The sequence below is a fragment of the Saccopteryx bilineata genome, chromosome 3 (assembly GCF_036850765.1).
Source record: "Saccopteryx bilineata isolate mSacBil1 chromosome 3, mSacBil1_pri_phased_curated, whole genome shotgun sequence".
Lineage (NCBI taxonomy): Eukaryota > Metazoa > Chordata > Mammalia > Chiroptera > Emballonuridae > Saccopteryx > Saccopteryx bilineata.
The window spans coordinates 94,122,656-94,145,354 of NC_089492.1; the positions used below are offsets into that span (position 1 = coordinate 94,122,656).

At 41.9% G+C, this 22,699-nt stretch overlaps 2 protein-coding genes across 6 annotated transcripts in view; both read right to left on the reverse strand.

Annotated features, from left to right (window-relative positions):
- Positions 1-2,985, reverse strand: part of STRN (striatin) — a 111,557-nt gene extending 108,572 nt beyond the window's left edge. For both annotated transcript variants that reach the window (XM_066266900.1, XM_066266899.1), the window contains exon 1: positions 2,630-2,985. In XM_066266900.1, coding sequence (XP_066122997.1) covers positions 2,630-2,857 — 228 coding nt within the window. In that variant the 5' untranslated portion in view covers positions 2,858-2,985. The remainder of the gene's footprint in view (positions 1-2,629) is intronic.
- Positions 2,986-19,966: 16,981 nt separating this feature from the next.
- HEATR5B (HEAT repeat containing 5B) overlaps positions 19,967-22,699 on the reverse strand; it is a 97,189-nt gene continuing 94,456 nt past the window's right edge. For all 4 annotated transcript variants that reach the window (XM_066266904.1, XM_066266903.1, XM_066266902.1 and 1 more), the window contains exon 36: positions 19,967-20,709. In XM_066266904.1, the coding sequence (XP_066123001.1) occupies positions 20,405-20,709 (305 nt within the window). In that variant the 3' untranslated portion in view covers positions 19,967-20,404. The remainder of the gene's footprint in view (positions 20,710-22,699) is intronic.

The following is a 22,699-nucleotide window of genomic DNA, read 5'->3' on the forward strand; positions in this document are numbered from 1 at the left end:
TCTTTTTTAAAGCTGTACCCCTCTCTTCTGTGAGGCTAGAGTACAGTAGCAGTCTATTTTTTTAAAATAATTTTATTTATTTATTTATTTTATTTATTTATTCATTTTAGAAAGGAGAGAGAGAGGGAGAGAAGAGAGAGACAGAGAGAGAGAAGGGGGAGGAGCAGGAAGCATCAACTCCCATATGTGCCTTGACCAGGCAAGCCCAGGGTTTCGAACCGGCGACCTCAGCATTTCCAGGTCGACGCTTTATCCACTGCGCCACCACAGATCAGGCTCTAGGTTATTTTGATATTTGATTATGCTGCATTCCCATCATCCAAAGTCCAATTGTCAATATAGTGTCCTTAATATAATGAGCACTAATGGGAAACTTATGTTAAATTTAATATTTGCCATAAATAACCCAGGAAGAGGTAGGTGTGTATGTGTGTGTGCACATAAAATTGAAGAGTGGCTACAGTTACGGGTAAATTAAAAATTTTAAACACACCCTGGCCGGATGGCTCAGTTGGTTAGAGCATCATCCCGAAGCACAGAGGTTGCTGGTTCAATCCCTGGTCAGGGCACATACCGGAACAGATCTATGTTCCTGTTTCTGTCTCTTTCACTCTCTCTGTCCCTTATATCTCACTGAAATCAATAAATAAAAAAAATTTAAGAAAAAAAAATTTTTTTTAACACAATGGGGTAGGGTAAGGCATAGAGTGTGAAATGGGCTGGAAATTCCCAAATCTTTCACAGGTAGAAAAATAAGAGTTGTATTCTTATCTGGTTTTGACCAAATTAGTGTGATTTATCCTACATTCTCTAAAGAAGAAATTAAAATTTACAAGGTCACATATCAAAATCATTCTCCACAACTGTACAACATTAAAGTTAAAGCTGGCCTCTAACACTTCCTTGAAGAAACTCTATTTATGAAACTCATTGCTAATAAAGGTGAAGTACCTATAAACTTGAATAAAGCATTTAAGTTTGCTGCTTACTATACAGACATCATCAGATTCATTAGGAGGAAAATTACAAATATCAAAAGACCAGATACTTAAAGCAACATCACAGTATGAATGCAAAAGCCACCAAAAAATATTATATAAACAAAGAGTCAGAAAGCATCTTAGAAATCATGGGTCAACTCCCTCACTTCATTCAACTTCTCCCAAAGGCCTTCCCTGAGCATCCCACCTAAAATAGCTGCCCCTATCATATTCTATTCCTGTACCCTGATTTCTTCTTCTCATAGCAGTTGCCACTATGGGTCACTATATTATACAGTTGCACTTGCTAATTGCCACTGGACCAAAACATAAACTCATAGAGGACAGAGGCACTGTCCATTTTGTTAATCCCAGGGACACAGGTGGCACTCAATAAATGTGCTGAATAATTAAGTGATGAAATTGAAGTTCAGAGAGGTTCAAGAATTTCCTCAAGGTCACAGAGCTAGTAGCAAAGCAGTCCTTACTATATACTTGCTCTTTCCACTGGCACCTGCCCTACACCAGAGCAACCTGTCCCAGCACAGATTCTATTGAAAAGACTTCTCCTTTTCTTTCCCTTTTTTTTTAAGTGCCAGAAAAAATACATATTACCAAAAAAAAGTGACACTCTGGGTAGCATTTTAACTTCAAGTGTTCCACCAACCAAAACTGTACTCAAATTTCATAAGCATACAGGATAAGGCAGTAAAGCTGAAAGGCACTGCCACTCACAGTTCTTTCAATTCCTTGTGAATTGGTGTATGGCTTGGAAGTTTTAAGATCAGCCACTGAAACCTACTTAGCAATTCGGAGTGGCCTGTAAAGTATCAGCCTCACTTTCATTCTTCTAAGAACCCACAAGAGCTCCTCCCTGGATATATTTTACCTTGCGGATTATGCAGGAAATGTAACCAACTTTAAAAGTCAGTCTCACAAAACACTGAACATAAAATTAATCCTCGGGAAGTTTTAGACTCTGAAAACAGGAAACCATCTCTGAACTATCATCTGACTGTGATCATCTAGGTCCTTCATTTAAAATCCCATGAATCTGAAATACCTAAAAGAAACGCGGGAGGGGGTGACGGACAGGGAAGAAGAAACCTTTACAGGTAGAAAAAGAGCTGATATTCCTGGTAACGCTTCCCCCCAACATGAACATCTTGCCTAATGTCAGGGCCTCGCAGACACAACTTCTGTGGTCTTCTTTGATCACCTTGCTCTCAGAGGAGCCAACTGCCAGTATGTACTGCGGGGACGTCTCTAGACCTGGGACAGAGGATGGCCGAGGAGCTCGACGTCTTTCAAAACTACTGTTAACCACAATTAGCATAATGAAAGGGAAGACCTAAAATGTGGGATGGCAAGACAGTGGTAAAGAGACAGAGTTAAGAGAAGGAAGGAGCAAACGAGAAGGAGCAAGGAGGATAAACAACGCATCGGGGCGGGAATGGGAACCCCGGGTCAAGGAAGTGGGGTCAGCCAAAGGCAGAGGTGAACGAGGGAAGGAGACAGTTCTGGGTGGGATGGGTAGGAGCAAAGAGGAGGGGACCGGCGATGGCCGAGGGGGGAGGGGGAGGGTCTGAGGCGGGGCGAAAGGGAGCGAAGAGGCGGGATGAAGAGAGCCAGGCCGGGAGGGTCTTTACCTGCAGCTCCGCCCGCTCCACCTCCCACTGGGCTCTCTCCACCTCGAAGCGGGCCCACTCGTGCTGCAGGAAGTGCAGGATCCCCGGGAGGCTGTACTGGGCTCGGGTCGCCCCCGCCGCAGTCGCCCCGTCGCCGGCCGCCTCCGCCAGAGGCCCGAGACCCTTGGCACCGCCAGCGCCTGGGTGGTTATTGCTGAAGAAGACGCCGGGACCCGCCTGCTCGTCCATGGCGGCCGCAGAAACCCGGGAAACTGCCCAGCGCCCAGCAGCGGAGGCAACGGCGGCGGCCAGCAGCGCCTCCTCCTCCCTCCGCCGCTCCCCGCCCACACCCCAGTCAGCAGGGAGCAGCCGCCTGGGCGCGGGGGCCGGTGGAGCCCGGGACGGGCCGGGAAATGGGTCAACTGCGGCGCGCGGGCGGCCCGAGGCTTGCTGGGAAATGTAGTCGCGGGGCGTGGCGACGGCGAGCGCGGCAGAGGCGGCCGGTGGGGCTGCGAGGGGCTGCAGCGAGCCCGCGGCCCCGCCCCCTCCCGTGGCGGTGGGGGCGGCACGCGGGGAGCGCGGGTTTCCTCAGGGAAGGGGCGGGGCGCGGCGGGGCTGCGCTCGGGGTCCCTCGCACGCGGAAGTTCACGGGCGGGGTTCCCTGTTGCACACCCACACCCACACACACGGAAGTTATCAGGCCCAAACAACAGCTCGGGCTGCACATCTTATGGGGCTTCCTGGTAGGTCTGTGAAGAAACAAGCTAAGAGCGAGCCCAGCTGGCCCGGCTCCGGGCTGCCCGAGTCCAGGAGAGGGCTCCCTCCCTTCGGCTCTGACTTCAGGGTCTCTCCGAGCCTAGACACTCCGTTCTGCAATCTGCGCGTCGCTGTCGCTCCTCCCTGTTTCACTCGGGAGTTCAAACCTGTTGCCAGATCGGCTTTCTCTTATAAGAAACTCGGATCACCTCTCTCTCCCATTCTGGTTTGTTGACACCTCATCTGAAAGATTGATCCGCTGAAGTCGCTTTCCCTTTGTAGTTAATCTTGCAGTAAATCTTTTTACAGTTTCAGTTACCCAAGGCTATATGTTATTTCGGTTTCCTTTCCCCAGCCTTATTCCTGCGCAGTTTTTACTCACTTCAACAAATATTCGATTGTTGGTTATATCTGTCGCTGGGGATATAAAGATAAGTGACACTTCCTGTCATCAAAGGGAAGTTGGCAAGTATATAATCAGTCTCAGTGCCTTGAAGCTACACTCCCTGAAAGAACAAAGTCCCTTTCTGCTCCCTGGAAGTGTCTTAGGTCTCCAGGCACTTCTCCTTTTTCATTCACTTGTCCAGTTCCCAGTTTCTCCAGGGTCACCTGCAAACCGGCAACAATGTGAGCCTATCAAAGAAACACCAAAGTCCTTTCAACTGTTGCTCTGTAAATGTCATCCTTCTCCAAAGTCCCTGAAATTATCACTATAATTTCAGACTACAATGATAATGAAAGGAACACACTTAAAAATATGTGTAATAAATTAAAATGAAATTAAGCACTTTGTATTCATAACAAGTTATTTGCAATTCTTTTGTTTTGTGGGATGGACTGCTGAGTTAACAGATTTGATGGCCATGGAAAAATGTAAAGATACAGGTTGCTGAGAGACATGTCAGGGAAGGACATCCTGTCGGGGCCCTCTCCCCCCTCCCTTCCCATGGCAACTTGTGAAAAGGACAGGAAACACATTGTGTCTGCTCTGGCTGCAAATAAAGATGGCAAATCTTCTCCCACTTATTGACTTGGTTCTGCTTTATTAATTCATTCTTTATTATGAAAGAGTTTGATACATGGCCAAATCCCTGTATCATAATTATACTGCTCACAAAAATTGGGGGATATTTCAAAATGAATATGAAGCTAAAAACTATCTGCTAATTTTTGTGTATTTTGGCTGTAGTTGTCCTTTGCTATACTGCCCAATCCTCTTCATTTTACAGCTTAAAAAACTGAAGTTCAAAGAAGTTGAAACTCGTTTACAGTGAGGCTTTGATTTGGTAGCACTGGCAAAACTGGAAGCCAGTATTCCTGGCTGCTAGTTCCCTGACTGTTCCATTAACATTGCCTTCTCTTACTTAATCAGACCTACAAGAATTCCTAGTAGACAATAATGCAACAATGGCATATATTTTTATTTGAAGAATTTAAGTAAACTTAGAGGTTTTAAATGTTAAAAGCTGTTTTTTCTCTAATAGAATATATGTCTGACAATTCATTTAAATAAATTCATAACACACTATTAAACATTACTAAATTTAATGGTGGTTGTTTAAGAATCCATAAGTCCTGCCTGACCTGTGATGGCGCAGTGGGATAAAGCGTCTACCTGGAACGCTGAGGTTGCCTGTTCGATACCCTGGGCTTGCCTGGTCAAGGCACATGTGGGAGTTGATGCTTTCTGCTCCTCCCCTTTCTCTCTCCCTCTCTCTGTCTCTGTCTCTCTGTCTCTCTCCTCTCTGAAAATTGAATAAATAAAATCTTAAAAAAAAAAAAAAAAAAGAATCCATAAGTCCTTGAGCTAGACTCACCAAGAAAAAAAGAGAACTCAAAATCAGAAACAAAAGAGATATTACAACTGTTACCACATTAATACAAAAGATCATGAGACTACTATGAACAATTATAGGTCAAACTGGACAATCTAGAAGAAATGGATAAATTTCTAGAAACATACAACCTACTAAGACTGAATCATGAAGTAATAGAAAATCTAAACAGATCAAGCACTAGTAAGGAGATTGAATCAGTAATCAGAAATCTCTCAACAAAGAAAAATCCAGTGGCCCTGGCTGGTGGCTCAGTGGATCGAGTGTTCACCTAGTGTATGGATGTCCCAGGTTCAATTCCCACTCAGGGCACACAGAAGTGACCATCTGCGTCTCCCCCCCTCCCATCCTTCTCTTCCTCTTCCCCTCCCACAGCCAGTGGTTTGATTGGTTCAAGCCTCTGCCTGGTACTGAGGATAGCTCAGTTGGTTCCAGCATCAGCCTTGTGCTAAAAATAGCTGGGTACTAGAGTATCTGCCCCAGACACAGTTGCCAGGTAGATCCCATAGATCCAGGTAGGGGCGCATGCGTGAGTCTGCCTCCCTATCTCCCCTCCTCTCACCTTAAAAAAAAAAAAGTCCAGGACCAGATGGCTTCATTGGTAAATTCTGCCAAACATTCAACAAAAATTAATACCAATTCTTCTCAAACTCTTCCAAACTCATTTTTTGAGGCCCGTATTACCCTGATAACAGCACTTTACAAGGACACAAGAAAAGGATATTAGAGGCCAATATCCCTGATGAAAATAAATGCAAAAGTCCTCAACAAAATATTAGCAAAGCAAGTTAAACAATACATTAAAAGGATCAAACACTATGATCAAGTGGGTTTTATTCAGGGAATGCAAGGCTGGTTCAACATCCACAACTCAGTCAATGTGATACACCACATTCAAAAAATGAAGGATAAAAATCATGATCCAGAAAAAGCATGACAAAATTCAACATCCATTTATGATAACAAAGTAGGTATAAAGGCCACATATGATAGCCCACTACTAACACCCGAATTAATGGTGAAAAGCTGAAAGCTTTTCTTCTAAGATCAGGAATAAGACAAGTTTGCCCCCATTACCAAGCTTATTAAATATAGCATTGGAAGTCCTAGCCAGAGCAATTAGGCAAGAGAAAGAAATAAAAAGCACCCAAATTGGAAAGAAGTAAAACTCACTTTTTGCAGATGACACAACAGTCTATATAGAAAACCCTAAACACTCCATTGAAAAACAGAATAAACATATTAGTATTGTTAAAGGATACAAAATAATTGACAAATATCTGTTGCATTTACATACACTAATAATGAACTATCAGAAAGAGAAATGAAGAGAACAGTCCCATTTATAATTGCATCGAAAAGAATAAAATACACAAGGGTAAATTTGAGGAGAGAGATATGAATACTGAAAATTACAAGACATTAAGGAGAGAAATTGAAGAAGAAACAAATATATGTAAAAAATATTCCATGCTTAAAGATTGGAAGAATCAATATCTTTAAAATGTCCACACTATCCAAAGCAATCTACAGATTCAGCGCAATTCCTGTCAAAACTCCAATGACATTTTTCACAGCAATAGAACAAACAATTCTAAAATTTGTATAGAACCACAAAAAAACTATGATCCCTTCCCTGCATTTTGTGTTTATCTGTCTATCATATTTGCGATATTCAGCGTGAATTATATTTTTTTAAGTAAATACCATATATAACATACAGAAAAGCTCACGAGTGGTAACACCTCAGCAAACTTATAAACTGGACTATTCCATGTAACCACCACCCAGATCATGAAACAACATTGCAGGTACCCCAAAGCCCCTCTCAATGTCTCTTCTCAGACACCATAGCAAAAAAATGTTCTTGAGTTTGAAAAAATATTCTTAAAAAATTAATAACTAGAAATGACATAGTATTTATTATTAGTTAAACCTAAATTTTATTTCCTACTATACAGTTTTCCAAATCCGGAAATCTTAGACAAATGGTTTAACCTTTTTCTTTTTTTTTTTCTTTTTTTTTTCTTTTTTTTATTTTTTTTCATTTTTCTGAAGCTGGAAACAGGGAGAGACAGTCAGACAGACTCCCGCATGCGCCCGACCGGGATCCACCCGGCACGCCCACCAGGGGCGATGCTCTGCCCACCAGGGGGCGATGCTCTGCCCATCCTGGGCGTCGCCATGTTGCGACCAGAGCCACTCTAGCGCCTGAGGCAGAGGCCACAGAGCCATCCCCAGCGCCCGGGCCATCTTTGCTCCAATGGAGCCTCGGCTGCGGGAGGGGAGGAGAGAGACAGAGAGGAAAGCGCGGCGGAGGGGTGGAGAAGCAAATGGGCGCTTCTCCTGTGTGCCCTGGCCGGAATCGAACCCGGGTCCTCCGCACGCTAGGCCGACGCTCTACCGCTGAGCCAACCGGCCAGGGCTTAACCTTTTTCTGCTGCAATTCTCTCACTCTAAATGAGAATCATATTTACCTTATAAAGTCACTGTGGAAATTGAATGACATAAGAAATGTAAATCCCCTAGCATAGTGCCTGACATACATATATACTGAATGATAGCTTTTATTGTTCTTTTTGCCTTTCATTTTCTGTTCTAAACTTTTAATTCAGCAAAGTGAAAATCTTTTTTAAAATTAATGTCTATGTCCATCCATTAAGCTTCAGACCTCAAGGTGCTGCTGATTTCTTGATTGTTTCACTTTATAATTAATAAAGCCTGTTACACAAAAAATAGTGTTTCTTTTCCAAGTACAGAGAGCAGCTATCAAAATGTTGAGTTATATATCAGTGTATCCAGTTTAAAGTGAAAAATTATGAAATGCTAATATGTTATTTAAATAATTGGAGTGTTTGCTATCTTTTGGTTTATATATGTGTGCTTTGTGGGGATGGGGTAATTATATACATAGTTCCACAAAATGGCAAATAATTCATCTGTTCTCTTGTTTATTCTTGTATTTTTCATTAAAATGAGTGGCTATTTAAAAACAAAAAGGTTCCAGATGACCTGTTATTTGGGTCTCTGAATCTAATTGCTCAAAGAAAAGTCTTCAAATTGAATTGGATGGCTCTTTTAAGAATTCTGCCAAGAAAAACAAAACAAGAGTGTACAACTTGGTGAGAAGCTAGGATGAATGGAACTTTGAGGAAAAGGAATGTGCAATAGCCTACTGGTTATTATCCTCTTAAACCACTTGCCCACTTCCTAACTTCTCTCACCTCTCCTTTCTGCCTGTGCTGCTTCATGGGGCCAGTTTCTCAGCCTCCGAACTTACTCCCTAGACTTGAAGTGTGGTAATGACTGGGTTGGGGAAACAGCCGATATCAAGTTGGGAAGTGAAGGAATTCTATTACTGATTTCTTTTTCTTGGAGTCCAAGAAATAAATCTACATCACTGTCTTGAGAGATGATAGGAACATAGATCTATTATTTATTATTATTACTACTGGTATTTTCTTTTGGAAGGATATAGTTGAAATTTGAGTTGCCTAACTTTTGTTTTTAAAATTAAATTTTGGCCCTGGCTGGTTTGCTCAGTGGTGGAGCGTCGGCCTGGCGTGCGGGAGTCCCGGGTTCGATTCCCGGCCAGGGCACACAGGAGAAGCGCCCATCTGCTTCTCCGCCCCTCCCTCTCTCCTTCCTCTCTGTCTCTCTCTTCCCCTCCTGCAGTGGAGGCTCCATTGGAGCAAAGTTGGCCCGGGCGCTGAGGATGGCTCCATGGCCTCTGCCTCAGGCGCTAGAATGGCTCTGGTTGCAGCAAAGCAACGCCCCAGATGGGCAGAACGTCGCCCCCTGGTGGGCATGCTGGGTGGATCCCAGTCGGGCACATGCGGGAGTCTGTCTGACTGCCTCCCCGTTTCCAACTTCAGAAAAAAAATAAAATAAAATTTTATTTTGCCCTGGCCAAGTGGCACAGTGGATAAAGTACTGTCTCAGTGTGCCAAGGTCCTGGGTTCAATTCCTGGTCAGGGCACATAAGAGAAGCAACCAATGAGTGCACAGCTAAATGGAATAGTTAAGTAGAACAGTGAGTTCTACTTACCCCCCCTCATCCCTCCCTCTCTCCCAAATCAATAAAAAAAATTAAATTTAAAATTTTCATTTTACTTAATCTATTGAAATAAATTTAAGCAAAATTTAATTTTGAAATAAAAATTGATTTTAATATTGTAGTGGCCGAGCCTGACCAGGCAATGGCGCAGTGGATAGAGCATCAGACTGGGACGCAGAGGACCCAGGTTTGAAACCCCAAGGTTGCTGGCTTGAGCATGGACTCATCCAGCTTGAGCATGGGGTCACTGGCTTGAGCGTGGGATCATAGACATGATTCCATGATCACTAGCTTGAGCCAAAGGTCACTGGCTTGAAGCCTAAGGTCACTGGCTTGAGCAAGGGGTCACTTGCTCTGCTGTAGCCCCCCGATGAAGGCACATAGGAGAATGCAATCAATTAACAACTAAGAAGCTTTAACGAAGAATTGATGCTTCTCACCTCTCTCTCTTCCTGTCTGTCCCTATCTGTCCATCTCTCTGACTCTGTCACACACACAAAAAATATTGTAGTGGTTGATATTTAGAGAAATAAATACTTAATATCTAAAATCAGGATTGCTTTAACAAATCTAAACATCTAACACAGGGGGATAGGGCAACAGCTCTGAAGCTTAGCAAGACTTCTCTTCGAAAATTGGTGGCGAACAATTTAAGATTCTGTTTCTGAAAGCAAAGATAAAGCAATTATGAATATATTCTTTTCATTTCTCCCCATTCCACCCCTTGCTTCTTAACTTTGTCTTTTAAAATTCCAAATGAATGAAAGCTCTATTCAACAGGTTGTTTTCTTTTTCTTATTTTTTCTTAAAATAACCATGGTGCCCCCATTTCTAAGGCAGGAACTAAATTTCAAACAATGAATTTGTGGGGTGGGGAAAGAGAACATTGGTAGAAGCTGGCTATTCCTGCCACCTATGCAAGACAGATATTCATTTCCATGTGGAATCTCTTCTCCGCAGCAAACACCCAACTCCATGCTCAGAAGAGCAATCCTCGACTCCTGTCTGATCGTCCTTTAACTCCTGACAGTCCTTTAACATAAATTAAGTCAGTTCTCAAAAGAATTCAAACGTGGCACTTTAAAAAAATAAATAAACATGGCATGTCTGGGGGGAGAGGGTGGGAATCTGGGCTTTGTGCCAGAAAAGCAAGAAAAATGCATCAGGTTAAGGAGTTTCAGTACTTTTTTTTTTTTTCTGAAGCTAGAAACGGGGAGAGACAGACAGACTCCCTCATGCGCCCGACTGGGATCCACCCAGCACGCCCACCAGGGGGCGATGCTCTGCCCCTCTGGGGTGTCGCTCTGCCGCTACCAGAGCCACTCTAGCGCCTGGGGCAGAGGCCAAGGAACCATCCCCAGCGCCCGGGCCATCTTTGCTCCAATGGAGCCTCGGCTGCGGGAAGGGAAGAGACAGAGAGGAAAGAGAGGGGGAGGGGTGGAGAAGCAGATGGGCGCTTCTCCTGTGTGCCCTGGCCGGGAATCGAACCCGGGACTTCTGCACGCCAGGCTGACGCTCTACCACTGTGCCAATCGGTCAGGGCCTCAGTACATTTTTGTTTTAATTTTTGGAGACCCCTGTTTCCTTAACTTTTTTAAAACAAGATTTACCTTATTTTGCCTGTACTGCATTTCCCTCCTCTGCAGTCCCTCAATATCCTACTATTTGTTGTTCAATTCATGTTAATTTTAGCACTTGTTCTCTGTAATGGAAAATTCTACCATTATCCCTGTTATCTCTGTTCCCAGATTTCCCCCCAGCTGCAGGACATGAGGTAACAAGAGGAGTGGTTTGAATCAGCTCACAAACACTTTCACATGAACTCATAATGTGTAATATTATAATCAATGAGTATTCAAGCCTAAGGTGCCAATACATATATTTATAGGAGAAAAAGATAAATGAAATAATACAGTTTTTAGTATATGGCAATGACCAAGTTAATGCTGCAACATTTTAATGAGAATATTATCAGATTAAATGTGAAGGAAAAGTATAATTTAGCTAGAAGGCGGCAGAATGGAGCTTTTTAGGCAAACTTCAAACACCTTAGAAAGAAAAGTACATAGTGCATTTGATACCTTGAAAGAAGTCCAGCATACATAGCTAACGATAAAAACAATAGGAAAGTAACAATTATTATTTTTATAGCCATTACTTACTGAGCATTTACTCAATTAAAATTATGCATTTTATATGCATTAATTGGGTCCTAACGATGCCCCGTGAAGTAAGTCTTCCCATGAGGTAAATACTAATCTGGCTAGTTGGCTAAGCAGTAGAATGTCAGCCCTGTGTGTGGAAGTCCTGGGTTCGATTCCAGGTCAGGGCACATAGAAGTGTCCATCTGTTTCTCCATCCTTCCCCTTTCTCCCTCTCTCTTTTGCTCTCTCTCTCTACCTCCACCTTTCCCGCAGCCATGGCTAAATGGTTAGAGCAATTTGGCCCCAGGCATTGAGGATGGCTCCATGGCCTCACCTCAGGTGCTGAAATAGCTCAGCTGCTGAGCAACAGAGCAGCAGTCCCAGATGAGCAAAGCATCGCCCCCTAGTAGGCTTGCCAGGTGGATCCTGGTTAGGGCGCATGCAGGAGTCTCTCTGCCTTCCAGCCTCCTTGCCTCCCTGCCTCCCCTCCTCTCACTTCATAAAAGAAAAGAAAAAAATAATACTAACATTACCTTCATTTGACGAATAGGGACCATAGGACCAGATGAAATAAAACGAGGAGGTGAAGTAGAGAGGAGCCAAATGATGCAGGCGCTTGAAGGTTACCTTAAGGAATTTAGTCTTTATAATAAGGTAACCAACCGAAGATTTTTCAGCAAGGTATCACATTTGTATATATAAACATCATTTCAGTTTCTGTGTGGGAAATACAGTACTAGTAGACATTTCTAAATTGTTTTCTAAAGGTCAGGAACTATTGTAAGGTCCTTTGCAAGTATTGTCACTTAATTTACAGCTACTATGTAAAATAAGTATTACTACTGTTCCCATTAAAAAAAATTTTTTTAATTCTTTTTATTTCAGTGACAGGAGGGGAGGCAGAGACAGACTCCCACATGCCCCCCAATCAGGATCCACCTGGCAAGCCCTCTAGGGGGTGATGCTCTGCCCATCTGGGGCACTTGCTGTTGCAACTGGAGCCATTTTTTAGCACCTATGGCAGAGGCCAACTCACTCTAATCGAGCCATGGCTGCAGGAGGGGAGGGGAGAGAAAGAGAGAGAAAGAGAGAGAGAAAGAGAAAGGGTGGAGAAGCAGATGGGTGCTTTTCCTGTATGCCCTGATGGGGAATTGAACCCGGGACATCCACATGCCAGGCCAACGCTGTATGACTGAGCAAACCAGTCAGGGCCACTATTGTTGCCATTTTACAGATGCTGAAGCAGGCACAAAGAAGACAAGTGACTTCCCAAGGTTATACAGCTTTAAATGACAGAGCCAAGCTCCAACCGAGGCAAAATGACCCTACCATGCACACCAACCACTTTGTATTTGGATTAGGATTGGCATAATGGCAATAATAACACATGGAAGGATTTGAGCAGATACGTAGGAAACATGGTGATGCACTAACAGCAAGGGAACCAGTTGGAGAGTCATGGATGAAGCTAAAGCTTCCTATGGCTACCCAAAAGGATAAGAGTTGCATTTTTTACTAGAAGATCATGAGTTGAGAGGCAGATGTTAGATAAGGAGGTGAAAAGTTTAATTGTAAATTGAGTTTGAGGATCTTCTGAGACAACTACAACTAATGGTGGGTAGCCACAGATGCAAGTCTGAAGAGAAGAGCGGCTAGGGCTCCAGACAGCCCTATGAAGGAACCCTTGCCCAGTATTCTCTATCACACCACACTGCATACTATTCCTTCCTACTTATCACAAACTGGGGGTTATTTTCTCTCTCTCTCCGGGCAGAATGTTAACATATCATAGCAGATGTTTTGCTTGACTATTCACTATTGTGGTCCCAATGCCTGGCACACAGTAGCTGTCCCATAAATAACTGTCCAATGAATAAGAGACAGCATTAGAGCATCTTATCACAAAGTCTTTGACAAACAGGAATTCAAGTTCTCCTTGTATGTGTCCAGTGACAAGGAACGCACTATTGTAAGGCAATCCTTTTTAAATAACTCTTAGAAAAGTCTTCTTTCACCCTGGCTGATTGGCTCAGTGGTAGAGTGTTGGCCCAGTGTGTGGAAGTCCTGGGTTCGATTCCCAGCCAGGGCACACAGGAAAAGCGCCCATTTGTTTCTCCGCCCTTTCCTTCCTCTCTTTTTCTCTCTTCCCTTCCCACAGCCAAGGCTCTATTGGAGCAAAGTTGGCCTGGGTGCTGAGGATGGCTCCATGGCCTCCCCCTCAGGCACTAGAATGGCCCTGGTTGCAATGGAGCAACGCCTCACATGGACAGAGCATCACCCCCTAGTGGGCGTGCTGGGTGAATCCCAGTCAGGCATATGTGAGAGTCTATCTCTCTGCCTCCCTGCTTCTCACATCAGAAAAATACAATAAATAAATAGAAAGAGAAAGAAAGAAAAAAAGCAAGAAAGAGAGAGAGAAAGAAAGAAAGAAAGAAAGAAAGAAAGAAAGAGAAAGAAAGAAAGAAAGAAAGTTTTCTTTCAAGTTTCATTGCAAACCACTTATCTGAAACATTGATCTATTGGTGCAGTCTGCTAACTGGTCCTCCTACCTGGAGATTAATGATCAGATTGCCACTTTTTACCCTCAGTTCCTCTATATTACTTCTTAGATACACACCAGTTTGTCCTTGACATGTGGTGTTAAATGGTGATCCTCTCTCTCAGCAGACCCCTACACACACACACTGAGTTCCCACACTATGTAGATTAGGACTGTCACCTTTCTTATTTTAAATAAGTATATTTTTTACTAAAAAAACAGGCCAACTATTAAAGTTTTTCTACTAGCTTGATAATGATTTACAGCAGGGGTCCCCAAACTATGGCCCATGGGCCACATGCAGCCCCCTAAGGCCATTTATCCACCCCTCGCCGCACTTCCGGAAGGGGCACCTCTTTCATTGGTGATCAGTGAGAGGAGCATAGTTCCCCTTGAAATACTGGTCAGTTTGTTGATTTAAATTTACTTGTTCAATAAATAAATAAATAAATAAATAAATTTACTTGTTCTTTATTTTAAATATTGTATTTGTTCCCGTTTTTTTTTTTACTTTAAAATAAGATATGTGCAGTGTGCATAGGGATTTGCTCATAGTTTTTTTTTTATAGTCTGGCCCTCCAGTGGTCTGAGGGACAGTGAACTGGCCCCCTGTGTAAAAAGCTTGCGGACCCCTGATTTACAGTCTACTAAAATGCCATTTTAAAAAAAAGTTGGGGTATATCAAAATATTCGTGGTGATTAAGGGCCCTCTCAGGCATTTTCTTAGAATTTTGAAAACAATGAGCCAGTTTCGTTTCACATTTGTTATTTCAAAATGCATCACTTTCTAAGATTCAGCAATGTGTGTCAAAATTTTTTATAACCGTTTTAAGGAACTAACCCAGGAAATAATCTGCAACATTTCCTCTTTAAAAAGTCAAATGCAGCATTATTCATTAAAATATAAAATCTGGAAATCAAGTACCCAAGCATAGAGTAGTGGGTAAGTTGATGAATGGTACACCCACCATGAAGTAGCCATCGAAAAAATGAAAGGCCTGACCTGTGGTGGCGCAGTGGATAAAGCATCAACCTGGAAATGCTGAGGTCGCCGGTTCAAAACCGTGGGCTTGCCTGGCCAAGGCACATATGGGAGTTGATGCTTCCAGCTCCTCCCCACCTTCTCTCTCTGTCTCTCTCTCTCTCCCTCTCTGTCTCTCTCTCTCCTCTCTAAAATGAATAAATAAAATTAAAAAAAAAAAAAAGAATAATAAAAAAAAAAAAAAAAAAAAAGAAAAAATGAAAGAAGGAAGAGATTTAGAGAGGATAAGTAACCTTAAAAGTTGGAAAAGTAAAATAAGCTCACTTCAATCTTTCTGGATTCTTTTCATTTATTTTTATTTATTTATATATTTTACAGAGACAGAGAGTCAGAGAAATGGATAGATAGGGACAAACAGGGACGCAGAGAGATGAGAAGCATCAGTCATCAGTTTTTCGTTGTGACACCTTAGTTGTTCATTGATTGCTTTCTCATATGTGCCTTGACCATGGGCCTTCAGCAGACCGAGTAACCCCTTGCTCGAGCTAGCGACCTTGGGTCCAAGCTGGTGAGCTTTTTGCTCAAGCCAGATGAGCCTGCGCTCAAGCTGGCGACCTTGGGGTCTCGAACCTGGGTCCTCCACATCCCAGTCCAACGCTCTATCCACTGCGCCATCGCCTGGTCAGGCTGGATTCTTTAGACTCAGTTGAAAGTCAAGAAGGAAAAGGACAAACAGAAGAATATGTGTATAAGGAAAACAATGCCTGAAATGAAAACCTCTGAGTTCTAATAGCAAAAAAAAAAAAAAAAGACCGATGATTATAGATAGGGGACCAAGGCTGTGAATAAGATCTCAGGAGAAAAGAAACAATAATTGTACAGGTCACTTCAGCATGCCTGGTTCTCACATTTGTTTAGTGACAGCAAAAAACAGTTCAGGGTAATTTTTCTAAGTTACGATTAAGACACGCAGTTTCCATTTACTTGAGTAAAAGTTTGTGAAGTCCATAAATAATAATTTCAAAAGCTTTTAGAATTATAAATGGGTTTGTTATGATTAAATTAGGTTTTTAAAAGAATCCATCTCATGGAAAGCATTAAGGCAAGAAATGTATTTATAGTTGTGCTCTAGCCATTTCTGGCATCAACCTAAAAATTTCAATTAAGAGTGAAGAAAATGTGAGGCACAGTAATTCATATAATTAAATGCATTTTGAAAACTGGGCTAATTATATCCATCCTTCGGCACTGTTTGAATGAAAGAAAATAAGGGATATAAAGTTCTAGCACAGTGCCTGACGCAACAGAAATGGCAGCTCTTCTTAAAAGTGAAAACCTGCAATATTTCAACCGCTGCCTGGATTTCATGTATTTTATGCTGTCATACAGTGATTGCAATTTTATATACATATAAAAACTACTTATCAGACTAAATAATACAATGTGTCAATATTAAAGGATTGACTAGAGCCATTCCCTTAAAAAAGAAAAAGGCAGGACAAATTGATTGACATACGTACTTTTTAGAATTGCGAAAGATCGTAAGAGAGAACACCTAGTAAATGCTCCTCTTATTTTATAGATGGGCAAACTGAAGCCCCCAAAGGGTTAGGTTGTCCAAAGTTCTGGCTGATGGCAGCACCTATTTAGAACAGGGAAACTTGATTTCAGCATTTCCTTCTCTCCAATTAAATTGAGAGTTCAAATGTACTATAATATCAATTAACAAGAATTTGGAAAGCAAATAGAGGATACTTTCTCTTATAATATTAAAATTGCTCAGATCAAGCTTCTGAAAGAATCCATGGATTATCATGATGCTTCTCCTTTTAGCTTCTTGATACTGGATGTTCTTAGTAAAATAAACAGAATTACCTGGGTTGAGAAAATTTCCTAGGTTGGGCAATGAAATAAATTAAAAATATTTAATTCTTTAAACAAATCTTTTATATGTAGATATAATCATAAAAAATTAGAAGCTAAGTTGTAAATGGTGCAGAAGAATTTGGAGAAATTATAAAGCTGTATTGAGAGAGGGGGAAGAGAGGAAGAAAAAGACTGAGGGAGAGAGGGAGAAGAAAAATGGCAGAACCATTGCTAATGCATGATCCAGCCTACTGCAAAGTGTGAAACAAAACATCTACTGCAAAGTGTGAAATTATGGATAAAGCCTGGGAGGTACCAAGAACAGCAGAAAATAGCCAAGACAGAAATAAACATACATTATGAATAGGTGAGTGAGAGCCCTGGCCAGTTGGCACAGTGGTAGAGCGTTGGCCTGGTGTGTGGAAGTCCTTGGTTCAATTCCGGGTCAGAGCACACAGGAGAAGCAACCATCTGCTTCTGCACCTCTCCTCCTCACTCTTCCTTTCCCACAGCCATGGCTCAAATAGTCTGAGCAATTTAGCCCCAGGCGCTGAGGATGGTTCCATGGCCTCATTTCAGGCGCTAAAGTAGATCCATTGCTGAGCAACAGAGCAGCGGCCCTAGATAGACAGAGCATCACCCAGTAGGGGGCTTGCTGGAAGGTATGCGGGAGTCTTGTCTCTCTGCTTCCCCACCTCTCACTTAATAAAAAAAATAAATAAATAGGTGAGTGAAAAGGGGTAGGTCTTCAAGAAACAGAATGGGAAAACAGTCTGGCAGTTCCCTAAAAGTTGAAAAGAGTTACCACCGAGTAGGCAAGGCCACTCCTAGATACATATCCAAAAGACATAAAAATGTATGTCTACCCAAAATCCTGTAAACAATAGTTCACAGCAGCATTATTTATAACAGGCAAAGGGTGAAAACAACCCAAATGTTCAACTATTGAATGGATAAACATAATATGGCATTCACACACTGGGATATTATCCAGCCACAAAAAGGGATGACGTACTGATGTACGGTACTACATAGATGAACCTTAAAAATATTGGGTTAACACAAGAACCAATCACAAAAGACCACATATAATTTCATTTATATGAAATGTTCACAGTAGAACCAATAGAGACAAAAAGTCCATTAGTTCCGCTCTTGCCAGTTAACTCTGTGAAGAGTGTTGGATGTGCATCAAAGTTGCCGTTTCGATCACGGGTCAGGGCACACACAGGAACAGCTCATTGTTCCTGACTCTCTCTCCCTCTCTCTCTCTTTCTTCTCTATTCCCCTTCCTCCTCTCTCTCACTAAAATCAATAAATCTTGGCCCTGGCCGGTTGGCTCAGTGGTAGAGCGTCGGCCTGGCGTGTGGGGGACCCAGGTTCGATTCCCAGCCAGGGCACATAGGAGAAGTGCCCATTTGCTTCTCCACCCCCCCCCCACTTCCTTACTGTCTCTGTCTTCCCCTCCCGCAGCCAAGGCTTCATTGAAGCAAAGATGGCCCGGGCGCTGGGGATGGCTCCTTGGCCTCTGCCCCAGGCGATAGAGTGTGTCTCTGGTCGCGGCAGAGCGTTGCCCCTGGTGGGCGTGCTGGGTGGATCCCGGTCGGGCGCATGCGGGTGTCTGTCTGACTGTCTCTCCCCGTTTCCGGCTTCAGAAAAAAAAAAAAAATTAAAAAAAAAATTAAAAAAAAAATCTGGTGTGAATAGAAAAAAAAAAGTCCATTAGTGGTAACATCAGGTTAAGGAGAAATGGAAAGGTTGTGAAGTGACAGCTCAACGGTACGCATTTCTTTACAGGGCAATGAAAATGTTCCAAATTGTTTCTGGTGAGGGTGGTATTACTCTGTGTATATACTAAAAATCACTGACTTGTGCATTTCAATGAGGATTATATCTCAATAAAACTGGTATCTACCCCCCAAAAGAAAATGCCTCCAAAACACAAGGAGAATAACGTTTAAAAAACAAATCTGAAATAAAAACTAACCCTGTAGAAATAAATACCAATGAGAAAATAGGTAAGGGAAAGCACCTGTTTGAGGTCTAAAAGACTGAATAAGGAAGAAAGGCTGCCAATTGGTGAGAATCTGAGAGAATGCATAGAAGGTGGCAGATAATAAATGAGTATACATTTAAATTTTTTTTAATTTTTATTTATTTATTCATTTTAGAGAGGAGAGAGAGAGGGAGAGAGAGAGACAGAGAGCGAGAGAGGAGAGAGAGACGGGGGGAGGAGCTGGAAGCATCAACTCCCATATGTGCCTTGACCAGGCAAGCCCAGGGTTTCGAACCGGCGACCTCAGCATTTCCAGGTCGACACTTTATCCACTGCGCCACCACAGATCAGGCGAGTATACATTTAGAATGTTCAGAAAGGTGACTTGCTTTTGATAACATAGTCAATGTAACACTGGTCAAGCTTGGTGTTTATAAACTATGCTAAACACTGTGGCAAACACTGATTTTATCAATCATCTATGTGATGTGGTAAAATTCCCACTGCATTTGAGACAGCATGACTATAACTATGACTATTTCATTTTTCTATGCCCTGCAGCACTTAGCTTGATGCTGTATACACAGTAGGCACTCAATAAATATTTGATGAATGAAATTAACCATCGTAGCCAGAGCTCTGTAATTGCAAAGCATAACTGAGGCCAAACTTTATCCATTAGAAAAAGGCAGAATATTATTCCACATTTGAAATATTTTAATGGATTTTAAATAAAAGTTTTGATTTAGTTAACAACTAAAATATAATATATAAAGCATAATTTACTAATCTAATATCAAAGTAGAAAGACATCAGAAGGTTAAGGCCTGACCAGGCGGTGGCGCAGTGGATAGAGCATCAGACTGGGATGCGGAGGACCCAGGTTCAAGACCCTGAGGTCACCAGCTTGAGTGCGGGCTCATCTGGTTTGAGCAGAGCTCACCAGCTTGGACCCAAGGTCGCTGGCTTGAGCAAGGGGTTAATCGGTCTGCTGAAGGCCACAGTCAAGGCACATATGAGAAAGCAATCAATGAACAACTAAGGTGTCGCAATGAAAGACTGATGATTGATGCTTCTCATCTCTCTCCATTCCTGTCTGTCCCTATCTATCCCTCTCTCTCTGTCTCTGAAAAAAAAAAAAAAAAAGGCAGGACATCTTGAGAAATGCTAAGAAAATGTGACTTTATTCATATTATATATACCACAAAACAGACATTTTACATTATTTTTCTAACTTCAAAATTTAAATTCTCCTGTTTGCAATCAAATTTTACTTGACAGATGCTGAATACTGACCTATTTCGTCTGACAGTATCAGTAAGCAGCCCAACTACATGAAACAATTATTTTTAGCATTTAAATTTAAAAGACTGGCTCAGTGTTTAAAAAATAAATTAATAAAAGAGAAATACTACTAGGAGAAAAATGGAAACACATTCACCAGATGATTAAAAAAAAAAATCAATCCTTCAAAACCAGGAAGTGACATGAGCATTATTTCACTTAACCTACCTGGAAGCAACATACAAGTAAAATAAAACCTATAGCCTAGAATGATACAGTGGCTATCACCAATCAGCTTCATGTTGACAATATAAATAACAATAAATGGAAGAGCAGATTAAAAAAAACTTGTTTTTAGTTTAATTGTCGGTGCAGAATGCACGGTAGGGGCTGGCTGCCTGGTGGCTGCTTTAGCTTTGCTGGCTTGGCTTGCTCGAACAGCTGTTTCCAAACGTACTTTCAACTCGGGAGCCGCTCCCATTACTGTCTTGAAAGCATGTGGATACAAAGGTCCAATATGCATTAAATTCTGGAGTGCAAACTCATGAAGATCTTTCGAAGCTGTGTTTGCTGAGGCAAAAGAATTTTCATCCAGCAGGTAAGAGATCAAAGTGGGAACTAAAAGAGCAAGCAACTGGACTCCTGCAAAGAACAAGGTTAGTCTGAAGGTGGTCACAAATCTGAACATCACAGTAAACTTTATTTTTAAAAGTAGGCACAGTAGTCTCAATTACTATAAAATACAAGTAAACATTCATAATCTACTTTAGATCTCAATGATCACTCATAATTAATATATATTAAGTATTAACTAAATGCCAAAGCTATGTTAGAGGTGGAAATCAGGCTTAAGATTATATATTTTACATGTATTGTTTTATTTAAAAAATAATGTTTAAGGTTAAAAAGAAATAAATCCTTTACATTTGCCATCTGGTAGATTGTATTTTAAGAGTAAGATTATGAAATATAATATTTAAGGGTACTCCAAAATAGGGAGGTAGGAGCAGGGAACAGAAACCTGAATAGCATCTTTTTACTATTATTTAACTAAAACAAGGTATTTCTTCTTTTTAAAACGGGAATACAACTCTTTCCCATTTCATGATCCCCAATGCCCACAGTAAATGAGGGAAGAAAATCTTTCAAAAATAAAGGAATACACATACTACTTAGGGTTAAAAAACAAGAACCCATGTCCGGCTGACATAAATTCCAAGTCCTAAAAAAAAGATTTATTGGAGGCTTCATCTCCTTTACTGGTCTCTTTATCTTGCCATATTAACAACTCCAGCCTGGAACATAAATTTCATAAAAGCTGATAGTTTTCTAAAAAATATATGTAATAATGTATTTATGTAATCTTTTTTATAAATTTTTTTTTTTTTTTTTTTGTATTTTTTCTGAAGCTGGAAACGGGGAGAGACAGTCAGACAGACTCCCGCATGAGCCCGACCGGGATCCACCCGGCACGCCCACTAGGGGCGATGCTCTGCCCACCAGGGTGGGATGCTCTGCCCCTCCGGGGCGTCGCTCTGCGGCGACCAGAGCCACTCTAGCGCCTGGGGCAGAGGCCAAGGAGTCATCCCCAGCGCCCGGGCCATCCCTGCTCCAATGGAGCCTCGCTGCGGGAGGGGAAGAGAGAGACAGAGAGGAAGGAGGGGGGGGGTGGAGAAGCAAATGGGCGCTTCTCCCGTGTACCCTGGCCGGGAACCGAACCCGGGTCCCCCACACGCCAGGCCAACGCTCCACCGCCGAGCCAACCGGCCAGGGCCTATTTATGTAATCTTATAGTCAACATTGAGAATAATAATTTTTCCACCTTTAATTTACGTTAATTTTTTAGAATGGCAATAGATGAAGTTTAGTCAAGTCTGTCGGGGAACAGGAAACATCTGATGCAGAATGTGGGATGTAACACTCACTGATGTCATCGAAGAGAGTGATAACAATCACTGGGGCCTGTCCAGAACCCCAACCCCACTCTGGCCCTGAACTTCCCTTTTCCCTGTCATAATTTTTTCTCCATAACATCTATTCATTTCTGCATCTTACTATTATATCTACATCTAAAATATAGTTATAACCACTTTTACCCCTATATAAAATTAGACATGTCTACACAATACATATATATAAATTTTATGTCTATATATGTATAAAATAGATACAGACACATTTAAGAGGGGGAAGGTGCTCACTGTCTGCTTTCCCACTAGAATGTGCACTCCATTAGAGCAAGGACCATTCTGTGTTTTATTTCATGCTGAATCATCAATGTCTAGCACAGCACCTAGAAAATGGTAAGGTGCTCAATAACTATTTGTTGAATGAGTGAACAAACACATATACACCCTTACTCTTGGAAACTACTCAGAAGTTTTTTTTGTGGTTTTTTTTTTTTTTTTTTTTTTTTTTTTTACAGAGACAGAGAGAGTCAGAGAGAGGGATAGATAGGGATAGATACGGACAGACAGACAGGAACGGAGAGAGATGAGAAGCATCAATCATTAGTTTTTCGTTGCGACACTTTAGTTGTTCAGATTGCTTTCTCATATGTGCTTTGATCGTGGGGCTACAGCAGACTGAGTAACCCCTTGCTCAAGCCAGAGTCCTTGGTCTTAAGCTGGTG